The following is a 14,983-nucleotide window of genomic DNA, read 5'->3' as shown; positions in this document are numbered from 1 at the left end:
ATGGTGGCCCCGATCTCCGACCACTTAGCACGCTCATATGGCCTGAAAAAGGTTTGTGATAAACGATCTTTTGAATCGATCCTAACACGCCGATAGCAGTAGCGGAGAGTGCAGTCGCAAAAATATAATACGATTGAGCGGACGGAATCATATATAACCAACTTCCTACATGTTTAATTAATGCTTTTCGTATTTTACGTCTGCTACTTAAGCCGTTCTGCAATGATTCAGTTGGCTGCAATGATTCAGTTGGATTCAGCAGAAGAACAAAAGTACCCACACTCAGATGTGAACCTAGACCAGCACGTCTCCGTAAATTTTGCAGGTGAACCAGGTTACCCACTGGACTATTACGAGGACCCCATATCTTAAACTATTAAGCATACGTCACCGATTTGATGAGCAATTTATTACCATCTGATTTTTTGTCTGCTAAAACGCTTGACTACATCTTAAGGTGAAATTTACTTCTTGGTCCTATACCGAGCACCGACTGCTGACTTACGATCATCAAATATTTTTGTTCTAAATAGAGAACTGCATCGAGTAATTGACCGGCAATTGGGCTCTCAATGTGATCGTCGTTTCAAGGCATGGGGTTTCTATATAGGCCTTAGAGCGTAGATTGACGTGGCTTTAAGTCGAAAAATACTGGACGTAGGCGTAAATTGTGTGTAAAGCCTGGCCGACGACAACGTAATCGACATAACAGCAAACCTATAAGCTTACGGCGTTGTCTGAGTGAGCTCAGAAACTATGTCGCATAAACTGTTAGTATATCTTCTGGACTAGGTATTTATTTAATTATGCAAATCTGCCGTGTGCTACATAAAACCCATTTTCTTGACGAAATATTTTTACTGTCGGGTTTTCCAGAAATCATAAAATATCCTGGGATTAACTTTTGGGCCATAGCGGATCGTGTCGTTGTCCTTAAGAGAAACGTTTTAGAACGCACAGTCATCGTATAGATGGGAAGGCCGGTCCTTTTTCAACTTGTTTTGACAAATAATCTATTTTAACAAAACATGTGGCATGGGATTTATTATTATGAATATTCCTTAACATTCTCAAAAGTTACGTTCGCCTGGATCCGAGATAGTCGACATCAAGTAACGATATATTCGAAATTCTCGGTCATTTGGTTGGGCCTTCCGGCCCCGTCAGCTTACTCGATTCGAGCAAGCAAACGAGCAACTGGGTCTTCAAAGGAACGCCATTACGTTCGGTTTAATACTTGAAGTCTGGCAATTGTCGCCTAGTACCAAAACCATTGTGAGGATGTGGTTTCTGTTATCATTGTCGTCGCTGCCGTCGTTGTTGTGGTAATTAGACGTCGTTATCGTGTGCTGTTGGTGTTATCAGTGTTTTCTTACTTGTTTATTCCTCCGTTCGCGTTTACGATGGCAGTACAGGCAACCAGGTTGGACATCTATGGTCGTTTTCAATTTGCACGCTCGTCATTTAACATTACATTGGGGCAGACGTTAGCGATTGGCATCATCTGTCGACAGCCCATAAAAGGTCGGTTCCAGTCAATTAGGACGCCCTCTGTTTGACGGATAACTGCAGACCTTCGTAATGAGTACGAAAGAGCCTATGAAGACTTCCAACTTGTGGGCGCTAACAGCCGCAAGGTGTCAGGTGTGACCTCTCTTTTTCCTTCTCAGCCGTCAGCCTCATTGTCCTGTCTATAGGCATCGGACGCCTCTTATTTTGGTGCATGTAACTGCATCCGCGTTTATACTATAACATAGACAAAAACATTCAGGTTTCAAAAATACCACGGTTGAATGAGTGCCGCTTGTCATTCTGCAATATCCAGAACGCGTTACTTTTACAATTGCGGTTTAAAGTATCAAGCTTGTATGTGTTAGAGTTTTCATGGATTGCGGGTTAAGACGGAGAATAGTTAAAAATCAGAACGGTGACGCGTCGAGACAGACAGAATCAATTACTTTGTAATCGTGAAGTTATCCCAGACAATCAATATAGAGCTTAGTTGGTGACATTTTTGTTGAAGAGTTTTCTTAGCTTTTTTTGATAGAAAAGCATCAAGGTTTATTTTTTTTATCACTGAGGACCTATCGCCTATTATTACTTGTCCCGTGTTGGACCTACCCTGAAATCACTAGCAGTTATTGTTTCGCTTACATTTATTAATAAAAGTATTAAATTAACATCAGATGTTGCTACTTTGGATAAGTCTGCGATCCGTTGCAAATATTAGAAAGTTCGGACATTTCTCAGTAGCCTAACAACTTTTAGATTTTATAGTAATTTATTGAATGTGGTGGCTTCGGTAATTGACCGCACTACAGAAGTTGTTCAGGCCATGTTAGCCTGTACTTATAATAAAACCCATATAATGAAATGCACACATGTACTGTTTGTTGAATCAACGGTTCAGCCAATCCAATCCTTTTTAGCCAATCGGTTTATTCATGCGGGGCTTACTGGGCTCGTGTAGGGTCATGGGAGTATTAGAAAAGTCTCGTGCAGATAACGACTAGCTAATTAAGCTAGCTGACTTACATGCTGCATATGCCGACGCGTCCAGCCAATGGGCCACGTCGAAGCCTCGGCCCCAGCACCTGACCCTGATTGACTGTCGGACAATTAGTCGTTTCCCTCATAAAGCGTTTACGACTTAGCAATACTGACGTTCTGCTGTTGCTGTCGCCGCCCTACTAGCGGTTAATGTACCACTCGTGTAATGGGACACTTGAAAGTGTAACCTGAGTGATGAGAGGGCACTTAGCATTGCTGTTAAAAAGGCCACCTATCTAAGGCCCTGGACAACAACTGGCTCGGTCTTGTATGTGGTGGCGGCGGCGGCGATTCCCTAGCAGTAAAGGAACTCGGACCCCCGGTCTCTCCTCTGTGAGTGCTATGGTTTCCGAAGAAGCCTTCGTGGCTCGCGCTTGTGCAAACAACCCAGACAAATTCCCAAGCGAAAAGCCCGCTTGGCCTTGGCCGATTTCAATCCGATCCTAGTTTGCACGATAGGGCCCGAGTAGCCAGCAGTCTTAACTAGGGCGTCTGAAAACCTAGCTGCCCCCTGCACTACCTTACAGATGCCTGCTTGTGAAGTACAGGTGGAACGGCATAATAGTACAATCTGCTCACTCAGTCCAACCGAAGAAGCCGGTCGAGGAGGTAAGCTACTGCCACAGACGGATCCACAGGATAGTAATGACAGCGGCGGCAGCAAACAGAGGGTTGGATGTTCAGTTGTCTGCCATAACTGGCACCTTTTTCTTTTTCGGCCTCAGTCTTCTCCTGTAGACATGAAGGCTGTACAGATGCTGTAGGTTGTAAGAATGATTGTAGCGGTAGCCGTAGGATCCGAAGAAAGCAAACGAACAAACGTGGACGGGATCCAGGTGTGGGAGGAAAAATAACGCGGATATAGTATTGGCAGCTGTCTTGAATAGGGGAGTCTGGAAGCTATAGTAAACAAGAAGAAAACGAAGAAGTTTTCGTCATAGAAGTTGGCGCTTGCGGCAACAACGGTAGTGTGACAGCTTCAGTGGCGGCGCCGGGGCTCGTGGTGCTGGCAATTCGGTGACTGCCCGCAGCGATTATATAGAGGGTCGTAAAGACGAAGACCAATCGTTGGCTAAGAGGAGAGCTGAAGCACCAAGAGTGTCGTTAAGAAGGCCATGGTAGTAGTGCTAGAAATGAAAGGGGTGGAGGAATAAGCACCGAGGAGGTCACTTAGTCGATATCCTTCTCCATCAAGGAGCCCGTCCTTATTAAGGCAAAGCGACCGCCACCGTCGTGAGGAAACAAAACGATGTAGGTCTAACACCCGTAAGTTCGACTTGTCTGTCCCTTACATTTAATGTTAAGCTATTGTATATACGCGGTGGTGCTCTCTCAATGCCAGCTTTGTTTACTGCTGAAACTCGGCCAAATTCAATACTAAAGCCATTATCCGATTCAAGAATAATTATTATCGCTGTTTGACTATTTGATGGGACAGTGTATTCACGTTGGCATTCGGCTTGTTGTGGCTGGCCAAAGTGGACATGGCTAAACAAATATGAACATGTGCGACACACGCAAGTTTTTCTTTCATATTTTTAACATCGTTTAAATTGCTGAACGGGGAAGCGCTGTTACATTAACCACTTAGTTTTTGTGGAAAGGAAGGAAACGTTGATTTAAATTTTTTTGTTAAAAAAAAAAAGATTATTTTAAGTTTTAAAATATGAGGCTGTATCAATGGAAGATCTGTGTTTCGTTGGCCGATAAAACATAAAGACAACCATGCTGTCTTCTATCACAATTTTGCCTACTCCAAAGCAATTATTTTGAGAAGCAAATATGTATTGTCACAGTAACTATTCTGAAGACCATATAGGTCAAGGTGAAGTCTGACTATATATTTGTCACTGAACTTTGAGCATATATGGAATAAGATGATCGGACGCCGTGAATGCTAATTTTGCAAAAAAATTGAAACAACTAAGTGGCAAATGTAAAGGCCAACTAGATTCATAGGTTTGTGCTTGTTGTACTCCATGCCATTGTTAGATACAAAGTGCCACACGTGTAGCTGGTTGTCTTTGTTGATGACCTATCAAGTACACCATATTGAAAATGATTATGATCAATGATTAGAATTCACCATGAATTATGTTTGTTAGTACCCGAGACATCCATTACCACTACAGCGGAATAGGTTTTAGTTGGCTTTGAAGAACGATGCGCGTGTTGGTGCTATTCTTCTCGGGACGTCTCGAAGGTTGCCACTTCGGTGCCGACTTCTCAGTAAGTAACAGAACTTCATGAGAGATTGAATAACCTTACGATGACTTGCTCGGTAAATCATTAAAAAGCATCAACTTCTCGAGCCATAATCACAGCCCTTTTAAATCTGTCCAAGTACTAATTTTTTTGCATCAAACCATTAGTGGCCCATATAACCTCACCTTTAATCCCGCTATAAAAGGTGCAGTGGTGCCTTTTATTGATATTTTTTTCGAAAATGAATGAATTGCAGTGGGTTCATTGTTGTCATGCGATAAAAGATTATGTAGCAAATGTACCGATATAAATTGTTTCTCTTCCGTGGCTCCGGTTATCCTTTAACGTTAGTGTTAAATAAATTTCAGAGTTAGAGTTACACAGATGAGAAAATGCAATGGCTAGGCCTAATGAAGACAACGATGAACAAGTAAAACTAATTAATAAAATGCCTTATTATCGCTATAATGTAAATGCACTGTATCAAATAGGTTATAGGAAAATATGTGCTGCACTGTGGCATCCACCAGGGAACTTAACCTCAGTGTTTCGAGTTTCCGTCAGATACACGGCTGGCTCCATGCACGAAACGCACTACGCTTCTGCGCGCTAGTTCGAATCCTACTTAAGCTAAGCTGACAAAAGTACGTCCGATTTCGGCAAAGTCTAATTAATGACGACGACGATGATGATGATGATGATAATAATAATCCGACTTTTGCTAAAATACGCAAAGCTAGCAGACGTCGCGACTTCAGATGTGCCATCTGGCATAGGACGTGAGCCAGTCGTAAGTCATATGATTATATATAACTACGTTTGACTAACTACTTCCATACTGGGTTGTGTTGGTATTTTTGGCGCAGGCGCAGTATTCGCATAATAAGCGACATCCCCCGTACCGCCAGTTCAAGAAACAGGCTATTTCAAATTTAGCCTATTATTGCATGTAGTTGTTAGTTAGCTTAGACAGGTCACTCGTTTGGCTTTCAGTGATTCAGGTGCAAGGTTCATCAGGATTCAGTGATACAAACAAAGTGTTGCAGCACAGAATCCAGCGTAGGCAACTGGGCCATACTTATAACTCAAATTGTAAGTAATTAGTTGGATTTTTGAATGTGAGCTTTTTCAACTATGGTATCAAACGGTTTTCTTGCTAAATGCGTCTAAATGCAAGTTTGATAGTTTTCTCAATAATGATATACTCCACTTTATTAAACAGCCCATTCTACAATAACGTATTAGCCGAGTCTTCAGCTTTTTTATTGTCAAACTACGTCGATTTGAAGGTGTGAGCATATGACCTCTCCTAGGACTCAATACAGTATTGCGCTTTCGAGCTTTGTTTTCATGAAGTCCTGCTTGTTGTAGCAATCTTACGACATGTCATCGTATATTGAGATACACTATCTCACTGTACAAACAAAGTTTAAGCATTTAGTATTTCTTTGTCGAGCAAAAATTAGTGCCCCGTTTTCAAGCATTTTTTTTTTCTTCACAACGGTTTCACTCCTGATGCAACAGCAGATGAAAACGGATAGGGGCTGGCAAGCAACCTCAAAAAGAACGGATTGAGAGGTCTTTGTCTGTAGAGAAGATGCGAGCGGTCTATGATATGCCAAGAGGAACGGCGGCTCCTGGGGGATGGCAGCGATCGTCTGCGACGGCTTTGCGGGTCGGCGAAAGGAAGGAGCTTGCTATGAATAGAAGCGCGTTGTAACGTAGATGTGACGCGGCGGGGCGAAAAGGATTGTCCTAAAGAGCCGAACTCGCGGGACCAAATGTGAGAACCACAGAGAGAGTTCAGATGACGAAATGAAAATATAGTGGGGAAGGTTGAAAGGCCTCAAGAGTAGGTAAATTATACCTTTGAATGGTTGTTCTTCCTAGTCGAGATAGCTAGTGTGATAAATGTGAAACAAGCATACGCACCTGGCGTTGAGGGAACTAGAGCGCTACCGAGACTGCTGCTGCCACCGCTCCGTGAACTCTCGTCCTTCATTTCTCTCCAGAGTCGCCAGCGGAGGCAGATACTGGGAATTCTACCATAATCTATAATGCTCACACAACCACTGGCCGTACGTGGCCAATCGCTTTCGTCGACAGCTCGCTTACGTAAAAATTCTTTCCTTTACTCCCATTATGCAGCACGTATCGGGACGAACGACGATAAAATGTTCGGAGAATGCCTCCCGTTCAGCGTTCGTAGGAAGTTCGTCGAAGAACAACAATAGTTACAGTCGTCAGGAGCAAGCCTATTGCCAGTCTCTTATCGAAACACCCGCTAGAGCTGAGGGTAAACGGGAACTGATAAGGAATCACGTTGTATGTATCTTCACGAAAAAAATCAGCACGAAGTAGCAACACGAGGGCACAACAATAAGTGTAGATATGCAGCTAACCGAAACAACGAAGTATAATGGATGCCACCTAAATATTGTGAGAGGGAGAAAGACTGTAAAGCAAAGTTATAAGACATTGCCGGAGTAGAACAAGCGCGGACACACTGAGTCATGGTAATTGGCACTTCCATTGTATACAGCAAGTGCAATTCATTGTTCTCTATTACAGATCAACTGAAATCCTACACTACTGACTTCTGCTAGTTGGTATGATTGCACCTAGATGTTCGGCTGGTGTTTGCCAGCTGCCATCACTATCACAAACGACGTCAAAAAGAGGCGAACCAGAAACACCGTAAATTTGCTGGAGAACTCAACCAAGAGTTCGTTGATGACATCTCTCTACTCTTTCGGGAGTGGCGGTTGGGATGAGACTTGATTCTTTGAAACAACGGTTCGGCGGGTGGGGGAGAACGGGGCACAAGATAGCGCCCAAGCTGGCGTTCTTCCCATGGCCGTCGTGTCGTTACCCGCCGGCACGTCGAAGCAATAGACGGTCCCTTTACACTCCCTTGAGGGAGACAGAAAGTGAGGAGGAAAGGAAGGAACGCTGTGTTTGAGGGGACCGTAGATTAGACTCCAGTTGGTGTTAAGCGAGGAAGACGGGATGCATCCAGTCAAGCGTTGAAGTTGGAAATGAATGTAATAGATGCTGAAAATATGTAATGTTCCTCAGCTAGCTTGCACGCGCGTGCTTCAGCCTATCTGCAACCTCGATTCGCCTCGACTCGCGGCATGAGGCTGTCTAGTAAATGGCTGAACTTGCTTTGCTAAACGCATGCCTAAAGGGGGTTCAACATACGGACGCGGGGTGTATAGAGGGACGGAAGAGAAAGGAAATATAGGGGTCGTCGTGCTAAAGTTCTCATATACTGCTCTCGCTCTATCTTAGCTGTTTGGCCGTTGCATTCTGAACGCACTCGTGAAGCGTCATCGTTGAGAACAGAGGAAGACCTAAGTATGTAAACATGGATGCGATAATGATAGGACGTCGTCCAGGAAGAACGGGAAGCTTGAAGGCTTCATTGTCGCCACATTGTATACTGTTACATATAGATTCTTCAGGCAATTGTTGTATCTCCAATATCTGAAAACTAATATTATATAAATATAAAAAAATGATATATAAATCAAGAAATATAGTAAGTAATATCTACAGTAAGAATCGCATCGTATAGTTCATAGTTGTTGTCTTATGCTTACGGCCGTGCACAGTAATACAACGCCGAGAGAAGGATATATATATGTTTAGGCTGACAGGTATTACCAATCCATCTTCTGTCCATTTACTGTACATAAGAACTATGCTACCTCAACGTCAACTAAAAACAGCCTCTAGAACGCTTCCAAAATCGCTTCATATTTCTTTTTTTCCTTTGGTGTCGCTGTCAAAGGCACATATTGGGAGAATCCCAGTTTCTACTGCCACACTGCTGTCTACTGGCCTTTATCAAGTACTTATCTGACAGCTTTGTTGTCTGTTGCAGACTTCGGTCCACTGAGCCTACTCGGCAGGTTCATAAACTCTATGTATATTTCATTTTCGTTAACAGAGAACTGCTGTTCTCCTTATGTCAAGCAAATTGGTGAGGTTATTTCCCGTCCATGGATATAGGTTTTGTGCTGCATACCAACTTAGAGATAAGTATAGCCATCCCAAAAGATTCCCAAATTTCAGTTTGTGCTATGGCCAGTAGGAACGTTGGGCGAAATTTGCCTGTTTATGGGTCTGGACAGATCCAAAAAGAAATATATGCGAAAAACGCACGTCAATTTACTCGAGTGACCGATAGGCATGGAAGATGAAATCTCTGTGTAGAACAGCGTGTGGGCTTCGAAGCGCAAACAATTAATATCGTTGTTTATGCTATATTCTTCGACACACTAAAACCCTTCCTTTTATTATTTTCACTATTATATTTTAGTCCTTCAGTGATGCACTCTCCATGTTGACCCTAAATGGTCTTTAGGAAGAATTACTCTTACGAACAGGAGGCAGAATACTCATATATTGTAAATCTCAGCTTCTGTGCGGCAGCATGATGAGACGGATTTTTTCGAAATATTCAAGTCACACTTGAAGTCTTTTTGATACGTACTTTTACGGCGCATACAAATACCGTACTTAATGCTAGGTATTTCCGTAGCCAATGGTATAGAAAAATGAGATGTCGTTCAAATAAATCGCACTTGTCGCGGGGCGAGTGCATCATCAATGCAATTGAATGGTGTCCTGCATGTCTACCTGTTTTCCCGGAAAGGTACGATATGGTTGCGACTCCAGCCTGGGCTCGTGCAATCCCGCAACAGCGCCGTGTTACCTTGGGTTTGAAAGAGAAGCCTGTTGACAAATGTGCACCCAGGAACATCTGCGAAATGGTACAGAGAATCGTTTTGAAGACAGGCGTCGAAACGCAAGCAATAGCCAAAATCGACGCATCACTGTAACACGTAACAAAGGATCCTTGCGGATCTAAGGTTTCTGATGGTGCCCGGCTTGCAGCGGGGGGAGGGTTAGAACGACGGCTGTTGAAAAAACGCAACAGGAGGGTTCTCGCCTGCTCGAGATCATCGTTAGACTTGATATAGGAGCAGATGTTCCTGGGTACGCATTCGTCAACGGGCTCCTGCATCAAATCGAATGAAACAGGTCTGTTGCAGATCGCACGAGCGTAAACTGAAGCAATATTGTCATGTAGGCATCCTATATCGACTACGACATTTTTCCTAACGTCTGCACCGATTGAAAAGAACTTGCAATTAGAGAGGCAAGCAGATGCAGAGAACACCGAAGTGGATCTGCTCAAGCGTCAATGGGCAAGAAAAGATTCGGAAAAAGATTCGGTTTGATCGTATGAATCAGACCTGGACAAACTAAAGTGTAGATAGCCTTAAACCAAACGAAATAGCGGATGGCTATAATGCGGCTAAGTGTTGCAGCGCGTACCAATGTTATACTTATTTCTAGATATTTCCGTTACTATCGGTATAAAAAAGACGAGTTGTCGCTCAGGTAAATCGCCGCTATCCTGGTACCGGTGCGTTGTTACTATTTCTAGTAAAAATCAAAGTTGTTGTGCTTTGACGTTACGCGAACGGTTGTTATTGGTGTGAATATGTGATACAAAGTGTTTTTAGAATGAATGAAAACTGATATTTGTTAGGTAAAAAGTTGATCTTAGTCATTATGTAGACGTTTCTTTAGAGTTCTCTAAGGACCTACTAGCAACAGTAACGTAGAAGGATTATCTGTTATAATAAAATTATGACTGCTTAAGCCGAGTGCTCTGACTAGCAAAATTTAATCAAGGTCAATTTTAGTGTAAGAGGAAAGCGTAAAACAATAAATCTCTTTCTGTTCTTGTGGCCAACCTCAATTAACAAATATCTACAATTCACTAATATTGACGGTTTCAGTTGTGGCTCACCAATTTACCGCATCCGTGTTCGACGCGTACGCTGTGCGGGGTAATTCAGCTCTTTTACGGTGTCACGTGGCTACCAATGTCCGCGAATTCGTTAGGGTGTCTTCGTGGACGCGACAGGATGGAGTGACAGTCGGCACTCTCGGCGACACAGGTCAGCATTTATGATAAAAACCTTTCTAGGCCGCCTATAATATATAAGCAGGTTGCGGGAATTTAGAATTCTCGGTGCCTTCTTTAGAGATCTTGACGCTTGAGCTCGTTTGAGCGCGTCGATTTCCTATGCGCGTACATTATCTAAATGTAGTAATCATATAAATATGCTGTGTATAACTTTTATATATATATATATATATGAATGAAAAACGCCGTTTATGCGAACCTGAAGCTGGTCCTATGAATTCGCAGATAGTACCAATTTGCCGCACTAGGATCTAGCTTTGCTTTGTCAATACCTGCACGGTTGGTAACGGCTCTTTTAGTCGGGAGATCTAAGTCGTCATATTTTGACCCTCATCTTTTCCTTTACTATGATAGATACTAAGCTGTTGATACCAAGACACTGTACGTGGTTTAGTAGACTTGACGCTTTAATTCGTTTTTGTCCGCCACCACGTTAAGGCAGCATCCGCACATAGGACTGTCGGAGATATCAGACGGCCTTCGGCCTTCCTATCCTTGTCATCGACTTTGACGGCGCTCTAGTCGGTTTTGCGTCCCCTAGCGCACGCGGTTCCTTCTCCGTCGACTAGAGGCGGCGTTGATGACAGAGAAAGACGTGGAAAGCAGCTGGGAGTTAGCTGGGTGGGCTGGCTGGCTAGCTAACGATATGGCCCGCCAGAGCATGATAGATAGGTTCTACGCGTGTCTTGCATTTTGCTGATAGGCGTAATAATTAGTAACGCGAAAAGACTGTGCCAGTGCGTGCTTCTACGACTTCTACTGAGGCCCGGCAAAGCAACGAGGACCGAACAACGATAGGGGCATTTACAGCGACTACCCTGGCAAAAGAGCCGATGCACTGAGTTGGCAGTATGTGATATGGCAGCCAGTGGTACTGGCTGGACGAGGGCAATGAATAAAATCTACTAATATTAGGGAAAGCCAGGGAGGCGTCATGGCGCAGGTCCAAATAAGCCAGTAACAACCCATTGATAGAAACATGTAAACAGCAGCGGCGGCTAGTCTGCAACATAAGTCCGACGCGCTTGACCTCGGACAAGCACGGCTCATGGGCAGCGATATTGTTCTCCGACATTCATAAAATTGAATATACAATTCAAATATAATAAAACTTATGTGGTATTGAATAGTACTATAGATGCGTATGAAATATTCACGGATTGACCGAATAACTAAAGACCCTTTTCTTATCAATTGACACTATTCTACCCAGAGACTCACGTATAAATAGGTTAATTCATTGTATTGTATAACGGTACTCCACCCCGCCATTTGTAGCTAACTAACGTTGATTTTTTATTGTTGTTGCGTATCAATCACGTCCGTTCCCTTCTCGACGAACGTCTTCTGCCGATTCACACATGTACTAACGTCATACGACCACGTCAACTGATTACGTTTCGGCTCGTTATACGATGGTGTCCTTTCTGCTAATTGTTTTAACTGCGGGTATCATGTACAAATGTTTGTACAACGCCGATACCATGGTGCCGATCGTTCACGTTGCCGCCACCGGCCAACGGCTATGGTTTCCGATGGATGTTTCATGTCGTAGGGTTAGATAAGCGGTACGTGATGTTATCCTCAGGGGAACTACTTATCCGATTGGCAAAACCGGCGGATTCGGCGCACTCCTTCAAATGTACCTTACACAACGTATTGACAGGACAAAGCACCGTTAGTCAAAATGGTGGCAAAATCATTGTTACAGGTGAGTTCTATGTAAGGTTTACATCCATTGTAGTTGAGCGCAATGATTTCGGATAGCGGACACTGACTTATCCGTATGATTGCTCATGTTCTATAGACGACTTATATGATATGAAAGATCCCATATGTTTTTAATAGTTTTACGAATACTATTGCAAGCAAAAAGTACATATTTTTGCTTCGTTCCTTCTGGCGAGGATTTAACTTTTCGTCGAGGTCAAGTCCAGTCGTTGAGATATCCATTCTTGCTTCACTGGAATGATATGATTCGACCGCTGTTCGCCGGTAGCTAACTATGTAAAAGCTAGACGTAAAAAGCAATTACTAATCTTAATCTATCATCCAATTGTACCGGTGAAGCCGTATACCAATACGTAATTGGAAGGTGACCACCGGTCGGAGTCTAGCTATGACGATTAAATCCCATTGTAGGTTTGTTATAAGCTCTGCTATTTAGGAAATTTAAGCGAATTATACCGATAGAAGGCGCGAGATACTTTATTTTCCGAAGTAAACTTATATTTCATCCAGTTGTTTTTAGTGAGCTACTACTGATCAACGACGGCGGTTGTGCCTACTTAGGTCCCACTTGCGTCGTTTCCGGGGCTTTTGCTAAAAAAAAGAAGTACTTCAGTACTGAGGTGTGGCAGATTGCATTTAGCTAAATGGTGCTCTTGGACCATTGTACGTAGACCAATCGTGCTTACCATTTTTCTAAATGCAAGTCGTACTTGAAGAATAAACGCATCAGTATTCACTAGCGGAAGATGATTTACTTAGACAAAGAATTGCAGTTTCCGGTTTACGCTAAGTACCAGCTGTCGTAATTAAATTTCGAGGCTACCGAAGAAAAATAGGCAAGACATTTTACAGCAAGAATGATAATCTTATCCTATGATAAAATTTTCGATAGAGATCAGTTCGCCCAAAGACCGAGAATAAAATCTTGGCTGGCCAAACGGCTTCTTAAATGAATTCTATAATCAGTACCATTGACTGTATAATACTCATGGTACAATAAAAAGGAAACGAGAAAACATTGCCCCCCATTTTAATGATGATGAAGTATTGTAAACCTAGGTACTACACATATTTAAACGTTAGTAGCCACAAACAGCAGCATGAACATGAATTGCCCTATAGTGATACGAACTAAACTAAAAGACACGCAGGGACTGACTTACACTCATCCAAAGCTAACCCTTGCCATTTTCACTTAATACTAGTACCACTATAGTAATAATAATAAAACTATTTAGAAAAAACTAGGTTTCCACATACTCTGGGCTAAGGTTTATCAGCTAGCTACCTGTTGGTCACTATGGTTCATAGATGTTGATAGGACAGCATGATCGTATCCATAGGAAACTTTGCTGCGATAATAAACTATTATCAACAAGCAGCTGGTTAACGTAACGCTTACAACCCGATCGATATCACAGCGAGGGCATTGCTCGTCGATGCAGTTTCCTAGCCTGAGACTTGTTGCAGATGAGGCTATGCCAACGTCTATGGACTAGTAGGTATCACCGGGAAACAGGAATGCGGCTCAATATGACATTCAGGACGCCTCGGTAGCAATGTCTGTGGCGTACTTCGAAACGTTTACAACGATGCTTGGTTCGTTGGGTACCTTCCCTACCTTTATCGCTGCCAACGCTGCTGCCGTCTCCAGGTCGTCGCTAGGCCACCAGTAGGCCACTAGTGGCTGGGTCGGCATGCCAGCAGGCGAACTAACGAAAACTGCAGTCAGTTAGTAAGCGGCTGGTGATACACCATAGATTCCTCGGTGGCAGCGGTGATGGATAGCAGACGCTACAGGGGGAGAAAGAAGAACAAGCTCTCTAAACCAGATATTGAGATTGAAGATCGACAACCGGCGCTGCTGCTGCTACTACATAAGAAACGTCGTCGCTTCGCGGGTACAACAATTTGATCAATAGCGGAGCAACGACGAAGCGAACAGATGGGGCAGACGTTCACCATTTTAGTGGTGATAGATAGATAGAGCGATACATACCGTGATGGAAACACCACTGTAGCAGCCGATGGTGGGGTCGTCGACTAGTTCCGCATTGATACTGGCAAGGAGGCACTGACGTGGATATTATGGTCGCAACTCAAGTTGGTGAATTTGTGCCATCAATAAGCGATGTTTGATATTTTGCGATATTTTGATTTAGGCTTACATATCTAGCATGGTGTTATTCTGACGTTCTGCCATTGACCACGACTGTGTAAGGTCTGCTTTAAAACATAATCAGGCAAATATACAAATACAACATCTACAAAACGTCGATAGGCTGCTATTTCTTAAATCTTAAATGTTTTCTGTACCTATTCATTATTCTAATTAAATTAATTACTAAAAATAATGTTCCAATAATTACATGTTATCCTGTTCCATAATTTAAAGTAAACACAGTTTGACTATACTCTAGTCACTGTAAAAAAGAAGAAAAATAACTAATATTAGAATAAAGAAATGATATAACTTTTTTTTAAATA

General features: G+C 42.9%; 1 protein-coding gene and 1 long non-coding RNA gene across 4 annotated transcripts in view; one reads left to right on the top strand and one right to left on the bottom strand.

Annotated features, from left to right (window-relative positions):
• LOC111259890 (cell adhesion molecule Dscam1) overlaps positions 1 to 14,983 on the top strand; it is a 134,510-nt gene that overhangs the window by 93,600 nt on the left and 25,927 nt on the right. For both annotated transcript variants that reach the window (XM_022832246.2, XM_022832247.2), the window contains exons 3-4: positions 10,575 to 10,736; positions 12,321 to 12,476. In XM_022832246.2, the coding sequence (XP_022687981.1) occupies positions 10,575 to 10,736; positions 12,321 to 12,476 (318 nt within the window). The remainder of the gene's footprint in view (positions 1 to 10,574; positions 10,737 to 12,320; positions 12,477 to 14,983) is intronic.
• LOC111259891 (uncharacterized) lies at positions 5,941 to 14,903 on the bottom strand. Of its 2 annotated transcripts, XR_002679892.2 has the most exons (4): positions 14,118 to 14,903; positions 10,586 to 10,770; positions 6,688 to 8,251; positions 5,941 to 6,510 (listed from the first exon to the last, which is right to left on the bottom strand). It is a non-coding gene; the product is annotated as an uncharacterized LOC111259891 (long non-coding RNA). The 2 variants fall into 2 exon arrangements; XR_015310780.1 differs by having other exon boundaries at positions 5,941 to 8,251.

Source organism: Varroa jacobsoni, unplaced genomic scaffold (genome assembly GCF_002532875.2).
Source record: "Varroa jacobsoni isolate VJ856 unplaced genomic scaffold, vjacob_1.0 scaffold_379, whole genome shotgun sequence".
Taxonomy (NCBI): domain Eukaryota; kingdom Metazoa; phylum Arthropoda; class Arachnida; order Mesostigmata; family Varroidae; genus Varroa; species Varroa jacobsoni.
Note: the sequence above shows the minus strand (reverse complement) of the source record. Positions and strands in the feature narration are given on the sequence as shown.